General features: G+C 44.1%; 1 protein-coding gene across 1 annotated transcript; it reads right to left on the bottom strand.

Moving 5' to 3' along the window:
- Positions 1-845: 845 nt before the first annotated feature.
- On the bottom strand, positions 846-13623 carry Slfn5 (schlafen family member 5). The gene is made up of 5 exons (XM_055619666.1): positions 13461-13623; positions 8417-9444; positions 6881-7006; positions 2734-3448; positions 846-2561 (listed from the first exon to the last, which is right to left on the bottom strand). The coding sequence occupies exons 2-5, from the start codon at positions 9414-9416 to the stop codon at positions 1748-1750; spliced, it is 2655 nt and encodes an 884-aa protein (XP_055475641.1). The 5' UTR covers positions 9417-9444; positions 13461-13623; the 3' UTR covers positions 846-1747.
- Positions 13624-14037: the final 414 nt, after the last annotated feature.

Here is a 14037-nt window from a genome sequence, read left to right as displayed (position 1 = left end):
TTTTTTTTTTTTTTTTTTTTTTTTTTTTTTTTTTTTTTTTTTTTTTTGGCTTTTCAAGATAGGGTTTTCCTGTGTAGCCTTGGATGTACTGGAACTTGCTCTGTAGAGCAGGCTGGCCTCGAACTCAGAGAGATCCACCTGCCTCTGCTTCCCATGTGCTGGGGTTAAAGGCATGCACCTTGACCACCTGGCTAGAAGTAAATTGTTTTGTGTGTGAATTTTTTTAAATAACTTGTTCAATTTTATTTTATCTGCGTTGGTGTGAAGGTGTCAGGCCCCTTGTAACTGGAGTTACAGACAGTTGTGAGCTGCCATGTGGGTGCTGGGAATTGAACCTGGGTCACTTTGGAAGAGCAGCCAGTGCTTTTAACCACTGAGCCATCTCTCCAGCCCCTTGTGTGTGAATTTTTAAGACTGTAACTAGGCTGCCTAAAGCAAACCAATTCTACCTTCAAGTTCTGAGTGGTTTTTTTTTTTTTTTTACAGTATTTCACTAATATCTGTTTCCCCTCCCTTCAATGAGCCCATCTCTCTGCCCAGCTTCTGTCTCCCCGACAGCATCCTTTTCTGTTTTCATATCACAAGTAACCTGCTGTTCCTATCCCCACTGCTTTTTTTCCCCAAGCTTCTTTGTCTCTTTTCTAGTTCATGGCCTACACCCACACTCAGCCCTGCTTACACACGCTCATATAAACATTATAGGCTTAGATACTCCTGTTAGAATATGTGATTTTTCTCCAAGTTACTCAACTTATATCATACTTTCCATATATGCTTATTTCCCTTAAATTTTCATGATTTATTTTTCCTTTTTTACTAGACAATTAACTCTGTATTTTTGTTTGTGTCTCCCAAAAAGACAAGTCTGTATGGCTCTAAATTTTGAGTTTCTGAGAAACTAAAGTAAATGATGAATATTTTTCATCAGTGGCCCTTGAAAGACTGGTTGAACTACTGAGAACCTGGAGAACAGATATTTGACTTACATGTGCATACAATGGTTACTAAACTAAATGTGAAGTGATGTCAACCTTAGAATCTGTATATCCATCCTCTTAGGTCCCCTACCTTCCAGACCACTAAACCCCACAGAGGGAGTCTCCCTGTGGCACTGTGACCGCAGTAACTCCGGAGTCTCCACAGGAATAACATTAAAGCTGAGTCAAAGGGCAAAGATTCTGAATGAAAAGGTCATGCATGAGGCAAAGATCAAAGACAGTGACACCATTAAAAGGCAAAATGGAAAACAACACAACAATCTAAACTGGTCTCACCAAGAAATTATAATCTGCAGTTTGTGAATTTATTTTTCAAAACGTGTCCTGCTAGAGACAGACAAACTATACCCCTCTACCCTTCATGATTTCCCCATACACCAGGATCAAGCATTTCTGTGGGAGTCTGTGTTAAAATTAAAAACAAACAAACAAATAAAACAAGGAATATATGAGTCTACTAGAACATATAGTTCAGTGGTCTTCTCATGATTAGCTCTTTCCTCCCTACTCCAAACAACCAATACTTTCCAATACACACACACACACATACACAGACAGACAGACAGACAGGCAGACAGACAGAATCTCAGTGCCGGCTCCTCTGCTATCTCTAACAACTGTCTGAGTCATTTGCACCAGTACTTGTTTGCACCAGTACTTGTCACCTAAGTGGATAACTGCACATTAAATGTTTTGGTGCTTAAATGTTTAGATCAAAGAGTTTCAAAGTCTTCTAGACACTTATCTTCCTAACAATCCGAAAGCTTTACGATGTACAGATGGGTTCTTGCCCTGGAAGCCAGACAGAGCAGAACATTGTAGAAAATGGCTGTGTCAGATGCCACTGGGATGACCCCAAACACTACGCTTCTTTCCAGGCCTGAAAATCGGTGGACCCTCTCGAACACGATGTGATTACCCAGAATATCCAACCCCTCTCTGACCTGCACTAGGGAACTGGGTTCCTCGCTGAGCTGAGACGCAGTCCTCCTCCTCATTGCTAGAAGAACCTTGTCTTTACATTTGTCTATATTTCTGGTGTTGCTGAAAAGAACAGCGACATCCCTGGGGTCATAGCCAGACCTCCAGAGACACTGGCATTTCTCTGCTATGTAGATTGCCATCTGCTCCAAACTCAAGTCATCAGTAATCTCTAAACTGCCAGTGACAGGTAGAACCCATTCGGGTTCTTGGCCCAACCTCAGGGCCTCTGGGGGGACATTGACGGGAGGGTTTTCTCTGATTTGCTGGATTATGTGTTGTAGGTAGTTGGTTATGTTGTCACCGTTACGGAGCATCCTGGTGAGGATCAGTACTTGGTTCTGCTGTTGGAGACTGGGAAGGCCGCTGCAGCACAAGTGGTTGATCAGAAAGTAATCCAGAAAGATGCAGAGAACCCCCGGGTCGCCTCCCCTGGTCTTAACAATGGATTTTGCCTTCGCATACCAGTCCCCGTCCTCGGTTCGGAAATTCTGAGCTTCATCCACGACGATGTGTTCAATGTTGTTAAAGGTTTTTTTCATGAAATTTTTCTGTGTCACTGCCTGGCAAAGGTTTTTCTTGCTGAAAGGGTAAGAAGTGCGATCAGATTTTTCTCCGTCAAGCAAAACAAGTCAAACCAACTGATAGTTACAGTTCCTGAACCTGGTAGCAACAACCCAGAGCTCAGCCTGTGAACACCACACCCATTACAATTGCCCACCAGAAAGAAAGGAATAGAGTCAGGGCTGCGTACCTCATAAACCTCGTCAAAGCCTGGTTCCCACAGATGTAGAGAATGTTGTTGGCTTGACAGCTGAACACATTCCTAATCTTCTCCATGATCCTGAGAGCTAGAGTGGTCTTGCCTGAGCCGGGTAAGCCATGAACAAACAGCTCTCCACACTTGCAAAGATTCTTTGAAAGCAACTGATACTGTTGGTCTGTGAGTAGCATCATGATCTCAGAGGGTAGCTCTTCGTTTGAGAAGGATCTGAACCCAAACAAGACGATCACAAGGGACTTCAGCAGTTCCTCCATCTCCTCCATGGTTGTGAAGTTATAGGATTCGGGGTAAACCGGCATTTCTAAACTGGGCCTTACTGGTTGATCAGAACCCAGCTGTAAGACCAAGGGAATAATGCCTAGTCTCCCGGTGTAGCCACCCACGTTCACCAACTGCTCCTTCAGAGTACGAGCGACTTTCATAGAATAAGACTTGTACCCCAGAGTCCATTGACTGCAAATGGTGTACAGTATCGGGACATTGTTGGGGGAAATTAGAAGAGCATCACAGATGACTCCTTGCTTCCCTGAAAGACCTAGGTCCACAGCCCAGCTGTGGGAGAAAACCAATACCCCTTGAGAGAAACAGCGCATTTCTGAATTTATTAGGTTTCTTAGTCCTCTGTGGTCTGAGAAGAGGTCCCTGTAGACGCTCTCTGGAGTATATGTAATCCTGTTGGGTGACACTGGACAGGGAAGAATCAGAATGGATTAGAGACTTCCAGGACAGGCAGATAATCACCACCGCTGTGGGAATCTTTCTAGAGTAAGCACTCTGACACCATTGAGAGTAGAAGAGAGGAGATGCCACCGGCGGGCCAAAGCTGGGACAGCCCGGGAAAGCCTTCAATCCCAGTCCACCCTGTACTCACACTTTGCAGTCTAAAACCATCAAGCAGAGTGGGCAAATAAGCAAGATTTTACACAAGAGTACATGGCAGCCAGCAGGACTTGAAGGACCATGACCCATTGTTTCAGCTATTTCTTCAGATCACCATCTGTTTCAGGTGACAGGTTTGGCAAACAGGCAGTACAAGCAATGCTTTAAGTAAATCACTTAATATATCAACCAAACAGTATCCAATAATTGGCCTTTTCTACCTTATTCCACTTCACCCTTACATGACTGCCAACCTTTGGGCCCTATCATGTGTCAATGATCAGTTTTATATTAGTAAAATAAAGAGAGAGAGAGAGAGAGAGAAGCAATCCTAAGTCTGGATGAGCCCCTAACCAGCTGCAATCAACACAGACAACAATGAGTAAAAAGTAGCAAAGGCAGCAAGAAGAAGCTTCACTAGGACTGCAAACATTTATGGAAAGCACAGCTTAAGAGAAATGACAGTTGTTAAGTCTTTATGAAAAGGAGACAGCTGAGCTGAGCCCCAAGGGTGCCCTCTAGTTAGCCAGTGGAAGGATCCGCAAAAGAGAAATAATAAAAAGGAGAAGCTGGGAGTGGTAGAATGTGTCTTTCATCCCAGCAATCAGGAGGCAGAGGCAAGCGGATGTCTGTGAGTTTGAGGCCGACCAGGGCCACAGAGTGAGACTCCAGGAGGAGCATGTATAAGCGAGGAGACAACAAACACCACGGTCCATCCAGATAACTCCACACAGTGTGTGTTTCCAAAAGTGAGAGGCAAAGAAAGGAAGATGAGGATACGGAGGAAAGCGTGCAAGAGCCACCAGGACACTTGACAAAAGCCATATGATGGCTGGTTCACGGAGCAGATCAACATCCGCCCAGGTTGAGTTAGGAGAGGCAGCATGAAGGAGGCTTTATTTGTGGTGATGGAACTAGTTTGTATAACTGTGATGGCGGTTACACAAAACTATGGATGTGCCACTACCTAGAACTATACAACAAAAATGTCCACCTCGTGTAAGTTACTTTTGAGTTTTTAAAGTCTTTTAAAAGATTTTTATGTATTGCATGAATAAGTATATATAAAAATGCAAGACACTATAAAGACTTTTGCATGAATACTATTAATAAATGTAAAAAGAAATTTATTTTTTTTTATACATATGAGACTTTGTCTGAATGAGTACTGTGTGCATATAATGCCTGCACAGACCAGATGGTGACATGTGATCTCCTAGAGCTGGAGTTTCAGATGATTATTAGCCATCACGTGGGTGCTGGGAATCAAGCCGGGATCCCTGCAAGAGCGATGGTGCTCTCAATTGCTGAGCCATTTTTCCAGCCCCTGAACAATTAACATTTTTAAGTACATATAGGGAACAATATGTAGAGTCTAAATAAAAATGAGAGGTTGTCATAACAGGAGATACATGTTGGAGAAGCATAGCTGGTCATATGGCTAATACCGTAAACTGGATACAGCAATAAAGTTAATCGAGGCTAAGAGAAACACTAGAGTTATCTTTGATCAAAATGGACTGAACTCAGGGTGTATCCTACTATATTTTTTTTTCTGCTATGATTTTTGTTGTTTTTTGGTTTTTCGAGATAGGGTTTCTCTTTATAGGAAAGAGACAAGCTGTTCTGGAACTTGCCTTATAGACCAGACTGTCCTTGAACTCACAGAGATCCACCTGCCTCTGCCTCCCAAGTGCTAAGATTAAAGGCACTTGACACCACTTCCCAGCTTCTACTACTATTTTAATGGAACATTATTTTTGGAATAATTAAATAATTCTTGAACTAAAATAAGTACAAGTAATAAAAATTCACATAGAAAAAGTTACTTAAAATTATCTTTTCTTTTTGCATTAATAAGTTTATGAAGTAAGAACTAAGCTTTACCTGCATAGGGGAAGATCACTAACAGAAGTTATAATCACGAAAGAGCCCACTCCAAGGACGACATTAACATATGAAAGAACAATGTTACAAAGCCTTGAAAGGATGGGTATATAGGTATTCCATTAATTGTAAATGTCCTTCAAACATGTTAGTCACCCATCTTACAGTTTAATTAGCAATTTAATTTTTCAGAGTTAATAAAATCATAGCAGATTGTTAAACTTTAGCAAAATGTAAGCAGGATTTGTGTGATCAGCAAGCTAATATTGCCATGTCGAACTATGAGCAAATTTACTATTGTAAAATTGGTGATTCTCTCCAGATCAGCTCACTGACTGAATATATTGACCGTCAAAATAATATTGATACCACAAAATGCTTCTAAGATTCTTCTAGAAGAAAACCACCACAGTAAGACTGTATTGGTGAACATGGGTCTGCGCATATGTTTTGGATTGCATTTTGGAAATGTTCAGCTAAATCGATAAGCAATTGTTACTACTCAGAATTTATCCTAACAGCATGTCAGTTATCCATAGAAAAATGTGTATTGTACTGCTTAAGGCAGAAAAAAAAAGTGTTGGGTGTTGTGGCAACAACTTTAACCCTGGGTTCCAGGCCAGCCTGGTCTACAGAGGGAGTTTCAGGAGCTACACAGAGAAACCCTGTCTCAAAAAAGCAAAAAAAGAAAGAAAGACAGGGGGAGGGGAGAGAGAGAGAGAGAGAGAGAGAGATAGGCATTTCCCAAAAGTCCTTCTAAAGAAGGGAATCTGAAAAAGAAATGGCAGCAGAGTATTTGCAGAGTTCTGGTTACCTATTTTATTTGGTGTTTACATGAGTTTCATGGTACAATTACTTATTAAAATTATGTCTTTGTTCTATGCTCCATCTGTATGCAAAAGGCTTCATAGTGAAATAACTAAAGCCAAGGAAAAAAAAATCCATTTTAGAAACAGTAGAATATTTAGAAACATTTTGGAATCAATAAAAAATAAAAAAAAAAAAAAGAAAAGAAAAACCAGGAACAAGGGCACGACAAGATGTACCGCACTCAGCCCTCTGCTTACACTCCACAATCATGCACCCATTTTCACTGCTAATGTTCCATTCTGTAACTATATTCCAATATGCTTACCCATTTCTGTAATGGTTGTAAGTCATCATGTGGGTGCTGGGAATCAAACCCTCATCCTCTGAAACAGCAGCCTGTGCTTTTAACTGCTAAGCGATATTCAGGCCCCTCCTTAAACTTTCCATAAGTGGTTTTGTATGGAAATAAGAGTCAAGGCTTTTCCCCTCCTGAATATAGGAACAATCAGCATGTTCTAAACCAGCCAGAGATGGCAATTACCTGGAAAGTAATCCTTCTGCAACTCTTCCACACCTCTCAAACTTGTATGTTTGAACACAGGCCTGCTTTTGGGTGTGGTGTCTAACACGCTCCTTGCGAGGGTCATCTGAGGAAAACTGTAAAGCTCTGAGGAAACAAGAAACGAAGGTGAGTATACAGAGGGCAGCCTGACTTCTTAGCTGAGCCAGGTTAAACTCAGAGCTGTGATCTGTAAGCTATTTGCATTTCCAGTTCAGATCAACTGGAAACCAAACCCAGGTTCTCTGCAAGAGCAGCCATGCTCTTCACCTCTGAGCTACCTCTCCAAATCCTTAATATTTAATCACATTGAAATAAAATTGTTTCATTTTTTTTAGAATACCATTTTAAGTATATATGAATAGAAAATGTGAATGTCAGTGGTATAGAATGCTGAACAGTTTTGAAATGGACCCTTTTGTTTTGTTACTTTTGAAGTTACCATTGGCTTTCTTGCATCTAATTTCATTTATCTTTCCTTTACTAAGCAGGTGGCTATCACATCCCTGCTCTCTAGGTGTTCAGTATGGTTAGTATTATACCTCGGCTCCTGAAATGAGAAAATGTGGAAATCATGGTTTGCTCATGAAAAGCTCAAAGAAAGGATTAAAAATAATTTTTACAGGTTGGGAGATGGTTCAGCAGTTAAGAGCACTGGCTGTTCTTCCAGAGGACCCAGGTTCTGTTCCTAGCACCTACATGGCAGCTCACAACCATCTGTTACCTACAGTTCCATGGATCTGTTGCCCTCTTCTGGCCTCTGCAGGTACTGCACATACATTTTGCACCCATATCATCAAAGCAATATATATATATAATATTAAAATTAATCTTTTTAAGAGTGCTTTTTGAAATGGGGTGTGGAAACTGTCAAGAAGTTAGTTAGAAAGGACATATCTGCTGGTGTGGAAAGGGGATTTGCTTGATAATTAAATGAAAGCTGGTAATTGGAAAGGAAGAGGTCTTAATGTGAACATGGGGGAATCTGTGCTGGGTGGGGTGCTTCATACCTGTCACCCATACTCTTGAAGGCTATAGCAGGAAGGTTTTGAGTAAGGGGCTAGCCTAGGTTACCCCAAATTAAAAAAATAAACTCAAAAAAAATAAGCAAGAGAAGAAAAGATGTGGGACAGAAGTAAGTCATTCAAGTCGGGCTTACTGGTGCACGCCTGTAATCCCAGCACTCTGGGAGGCAGAGGCAGGCAGAGCTCTCTGAGTTCAAGACCAGCCTGGTCTACAAAGCGATTCCAGGACAGCCAAGCCTACAGAGAGAAACCCTGTGTCTAATAAACAATCAAACAAACAAAGAAGTAAGTAGTTCGGATTAACCCCTCCACCAACCTCTAATGGAACTGTCATTCTGATGCATTGAGAATATTCAAGATGAGCAGTCGAATGGGAGGACAATGACCCACCATCTATAGCTACTAAGCTCTTCCTCCAAATTCCAAAGAATTCCACATCTCCCCTTTTTCTCTCTGCCTTCCCCCGCTCCCCCCAGCAATCTTGTCCTCTTACCTGGGTCGGTTTCTACCATCCAAGCTGCCCAGTCCTTTGTGGCTATCTGCTTTATATGATTGTCCTTTATCTCCCAGGAATCAGGCGCTTTGGCAAATACTGCACAGCAGAATTGTTCTACCTTGATTGCACAGACATACCCATGGAGGGCCTCTTTCTCATACACTTCCAGGAATTTGACTTCATATTGCACTTTATGGTCCTGTGCACAGAAGTGATAGACAGGCATCTTCCTGATACAGCCATCAATAGTAGCCAGCAAGGTAGAAGGATTTAATTTTTCCTTTTCACATCCAATGACTTGACAGGTCTCATCGTGCACACCGAAAAACACATATCCTCCTTCAGAATTGGCAAGGGCAGAAACACACACGGGGAGTCTCTCTTTAAGGCCCTGGGAAAGGTCTGCAGAGAACATTTGAAAATCAACGTGTAGGGACTCTGCAAAGTTGAGTTTTTGCAGGTACTGGAGCTGCCAGCCTTCAAATAAACCAGAAGCTGAGATCATGTGATTATCAACAGAGGCTTCCTGTGGATTTACTAAGTCAGGATCACCATCGTTCCTAAGAGCCTCAACCCTTCTTCTGAGGAACAGCAGGGCTTCTGGAGAATCCATGACCTCAGTAAATCTTCCGCATCTGTGGTACAAATTGGAACACAAGGTAGCGAGCGGCACGCCTGAGTCGGCCACATTCCACGAGTTCACATATATTAAAAAGAGCTCCCCCTGATGCATCTCGTCCAGATGGTTTCTGAACAATGGCGGCAGATTCAAACCTACCCCATCACACTCGGAATTGTAGTCTCTGTTCTCAATCTCAACCCTGACCATTCCCCCGCCGGAATTCAGCAGAGCACACACTGCTTGCGAGATGACTTCATTCTGTCTCTCCCGGTGGGCAGGGTCCATTTCCACCCTTTGCCTAACCCCAAGGGTGGCTCTCCCTCCGTCTACAATGTACTCCGCAAAGTTCATTTCCAAATTTGCCAGGAAACTCATCTTCTCGGCCTGTAGCTGAAGTCTTTTCCTGAAACCCAGAAAGATAAAAACCATTAGGACGGAACAAGAACGAGAAGGTGGGGAATCCAGTTTAAGGACGTCTTTCTGAAGTTGGCCCTTTATTCCCACATAGGGTGAGGCCAGCTCATTGAAAGAGGCCAAGTCTGTGGGACACCCACTTTCATCACAGAAATGACCACAGGGCACTGCTCATCCTGATTTTGCTTTCTATCAAAAATTTATTGTGTGTGTGTGTGTGCACAGGCACATGTCACAGCATGCACATGGAGGTCAGAGGACAACTCTCTCTACGGAGTCAGTTCTCTCCCACCCTGTAGAATTTGGGGTGGAGCTCAGATCATCATGCCTACATGCAGTCACCTCTACTCACTGAGCCATCTTGCCAGGGCTTATGATGTGGTTAGGGTGACTATTTTGGTCAAGTTCTCTGAATGGCAATGTCTCTTGGGTCCCCTGCAAAACCCAGGAAAATTTCTAGTAGTACTTGCACACTCCAGGAAGGGTGCTTCCTTGATCAAAAGCAATCTTCGGTGTGCTGATGTTTATGGCTTTTCTTGGTTCCTTGTCTCTCTCCACCAACGAAGATTAGGGTATTTTTAGGATGATTTTCTTTTAGTCCAATCTGATTGCCTTAAGAATTTATCATTGCTAATATTAAACGGATCATTTTAAATCCTCTGATCCAGATGGTTTCTATTGTGTCAAAAAGTTACACGTACAGATTATATACACATCACACATACACACACAAAGAGAGAGAGAGAGAGGAGAGAGAGAGAGAGAGAGAATATCCATGCAATACAATTCTGATCAGGGAGGTTAAGACAGAATGTCTGTAGCTATACATGGCAGAATTCCATAAACAAAGTTAGTGACTATTTGGAACAACAGAGATGGCAATTTGATATAGATTTTAGACATTTAGGAAGGTGCTTACCAGTATACATGTAAGAAGCAAGTGTTTTGTTTTTTTTTTCCCTAGATGAGTAGGGTATCTAGAGTTTGAACACCCTGAAAAGCTGTCAACCATCAGGAAAAAATAAAAAATATCTCCACACCTGGCATCTCATGTCACCGACCTTTGAGCACAGACTCAACAATCTGTGTCCCCTCAAGAGGCTGGCTGTGAGCCAGAGAGATGAGTTTTTGGACAAAAACTCAAGGTAGATGGAAAACCATATCTGGTTTTATTAATGACTATGATTCTTTGTCTAAATGTACACCTGGTGTTCAAGGAGAACTACAAATTCATTGGTCTGTAAAGCCGGTTTTGCCCTGCAACTCTCATTGTTATGAGCAACGCAAAAGAGAGAAAGGGATAAAAAGGAATAGGCTGATTCCACCACGGATGCTACAAAATGAGAACCAGGAACAAAACTCTGCTATCAAACTGGAAGCAATTAGCTAAGAACTCAATACAAGGAGGACTCAGTGTCCGTGCTTGTTTACTATATTGCTGCAGAATCAATGAGCTCCTATTGGCCATGTCCAAGAGGCTCTGTGGGTATTCACCTGGCCAAAGGCTGGGATGTAGAATAGCTAATGGTAAGATGGTGCCTTCCTGGAACCTCCTGGAAACTATGGATATCAATAGGAGTACTCACTTGAGAACAGAGTATTGATTCTGAGCTCCTTATAAGAAGGGAGTCAGCTACCATCACTTTCATTGGCTGGAACTCAGTGACAGGCAGGGGAATTGGAAAGCCTACAGAAGCAACAACTAAGGAAGGCTTGGCTGTGGCTTGGCTGGTATTGTTTTCAGTGGGGACATAGGCAAGCTGCTAGAAATGGAGCATCCTTCATGATTAATTTGGGGAACATGCTTGGCTTCCTGAGGTGGAAATGGAGGCAAAATTAGGGAAGTTGCTGACCAGCTTTTGCACAATCAGAAAGTTGTGGTTTGGCTGCTCCAGAGTGTGTGATAAAATTCATATTCTCTCTCTCTATGTCTCTCTGTGTCTGTCTGTGTGTCTTCCAGTGTCTCTATCTCTGTGTGACTCTCTCTCTCTCTCAACATTTTTCTCTTGGATTGGGCAGACATTAAATGACATTAAATGCATAACATAAAAAATAAAGGGATGGAGAGATGGCCATGCCACCAGAAGCCAAAACAAAGCCAGAAAACAGGAATGTGGGATTGGTGACCCCCTTGATGACCTGGAGTCCCGGTCCTCGGTGGGTTTCTAGGCCAGGCTGGGATGTAAATCTAAGCCCTGTATAAAGAAAGAAAGGGGCTGGGAGAAAGATGGAAGGAAGAAAGGGAGGAAGACAGGGAAAGGGGGAAGAAAAGAAGGAAGAAACCCAGTTTTACAATGGATCAGGAAGGTACTGGAGAGATGGGGTCAAAGGCTGCTCTTCCAGCTGAGCTGGGTTGGATTCAGTAACACCTCAACAAATCTGCCTAAGACGACATGCATAAATCATCTTGAAAACACAAATTTCAATATTTCATTGGACTATCATGAGTTCAAAACACACCAGGAAATTCATGAGTCTGCTGACTTTTTTTTTCCCTGTAGAAATTGAATCTATGGTAAAACCAATGGCTCTAATTCTGCATTCTATACTTTGAGACTTTTTTTTTTTTTTTTTTTTTTTTTTTTTAAGATAAGGTCTCACTATGCAGCACTGAGTGACCTAGAACTCACTATGCAGAGCAGGTTGGGGGAATTTACAGAGATCCACCTTTGACTGTCTCTCCAGTGCTGGGATTAAGAGCATGAGTCTCATTTGGCATTTTAAGACTTGGAGATGACTCTAATCTTTGTTTTCCTTTTCCCTTGCTTGTAAGTTTAGACTTCTCAGACCCACCAAGTCTCCCTCTCGGTGAAAACTTGTTGTGTAGTGAGGAAAACAGCTGTCTTCCCCAACTCTGGTTAATACAAGAGAAGCCTCCTCTCCTCCCGTGCAGTTATTTAAGGTCAGGAAGTAATATACTCAGGAACGCTGAGAGTAATTTTTCGTTTTGTTTTGTTTCATATTTTCACTAACAAAGAAACCCTGCGAGGCACCAGGACTTCAGAGACTGTTGTTTGGGCCCGACAGCGACCACTGAAAGTCCTAATGCTAAACTGGATTTCTGCTTTCCGATGGGCTTAACTCCTATCTGACCAGGTAAACCTGTGGCCACTCTTCTTTGACTTGCGCAAAGAGAGTAAAACTTCCGGATTTTTAAATGCCTCCTGGCCTTTAAACCCTTCCTTCTGGTACAGGACGCTGCCGCGCTAAGTAAGTTACAGCTCCGGCGGAGATCTAACCACAGGAAACCCTCAGTTCGCTTCTACCCGCTCCTCCCTCAGCCCCGCACGCCTCCCCCGTCCCCCCTCCCCTTCCACAAACACATTAGAGATCAGTTTCTATTTCCCCATCAGAGCAAGCCCAGCTTTGGTCTTTTTGGAAAGGGGGGCCGCTTCCTCTTAGAGGCATACCTCTGAACCACCAGCCACCACCTCACCCCAAGCCTAGGACCTCCGCAGCTCCTGCCAAATGCCCTCTCTCTTCTGTTCCTCTCTCATTTCTGCTTTCAGTACCACCCAGTGTTAAAGGGAAACATTGGACCGCCCATTGAATTGTTGTTAACCGCGTTATCACTTACGGTCCGGGCACCCCGGGGTCAGCGAGCCCCAAGCCAAGCTTAGAGGCGGCTCTGGTAATAGAGCGGACACTACACCTCGCATCGCCCCTCCCCCCCACCCGACAGGACCTCGCTTGGCCTCCTTCCTCAGGACGCCGGGTACCAGATTCAGCTGTTTGCTCTCAAGTGCGGCAGGGCAGATCTTACAAGGCTGGGTTTGAAAAGGTTTGGGTTCCTCCCCACAAACCTCCCCGCCGCCTAAGCCTCCGTGCTCCCCGCGCGTCCCCAGCCCGCAGCTCCCACCCGGAGTTGAAGAGTGGGAAGCGAACCCTGGAATTTCAGGCGTCGCACCCCGCTTTCCCACAACCTCGTGGGGGCGGGGGGAGAACGACACCTGATGACCCCGGCTTTGAACAAACTTGTGCAAAGGACCTCGGGGGACACGTTACCCGCTGGCGTCTGTCCTCCGCAGCGCGCCCACCTCCTGGAGTCGGTTAAGAGCTCTCCCGGTCCAGAGTGGAGACCTCTGCCCTGCAGACTCTTGTTTTTGTGTCAGCTGAGCGCGGTGACATCGCACGGGGTGGGGCAGAGCGTGGAGCACAGGAAACCCCCGTGCAGCGGGCAAGCTTGGTTAACTCGGGGGAGACAGAGGATTACTTCTCTCTTTTATTTTTTCACTTTGAAGGGGAGGGAGAGCTTGCGTAATCCCACGTCTCCCTCCTCCTCCTCCCCCCAAACCTCGCCGACCCTATCCGGCTCTTCTCGGGACACTCCACACTCCGCTGCTCCAGTGCCTGGGAAACCCCCCTCGGTTTCTGCTGGAATCTTCACGTCCAGCATCAGCGAGCTTCAGGATGGAGGGAGTGGGTCGGTGGAGGGTCTCCTCTGTCTCCAGTTCCACAGTTCGAGATTGTTGATCCGCCCCCACCGCCACCACCCCGGCCTGTTTGTTTTTGTTTGTTTTGCCTTTAGCCTCCCGTAGGACAGGTTGCTGCTGGGGGCTGGAGCGGGGGACAGGCTAGTTCG

This window comes from Psammomys obesus, unplaced genomic scaffold (assembly GCF_907164565.1).
Source record: "Psammomys obesus unplaced genomic scaffold, mPsaObe1.curated_primary_1811, whole genome shotgun sequence".
Taxonomy (NCBI): domain Eukaryota; kingdom Metazoa; phylum Chordata; class Mammalia; order Rodentia; family Muridae; genus Psammomys; species Psammomys obesus.
This window is presented reverse-complemented; position numbering and strand designations above follow the sequence as displayed.

Excerpts from the sequence above, each read along its gene's own strand:
- Slfn5 (XM_055619666.1), bottom strand. The coding sequence starts at position 9,416 with ATGAGTTTCCTGGCAAATTTGGAAATGAACTTTGCGGAGTACATTGTA. Across the intron at positions 7,007-8,416 it reads GATGGTAGAAACCGACCCAG|AGCTTTACAGTTTTCCTCAG; the intron begins GTAAGAGGACAA and ends TTGTTTCCTCAG. Across the intron at positions 2,562-2,733 it reads GCTTTGACGAGGTTTATGAG|CAAGAAAAACCTTTGCCAGG; the intron begins GTACGCAGCCCT and ends TTACCCTTTCAG.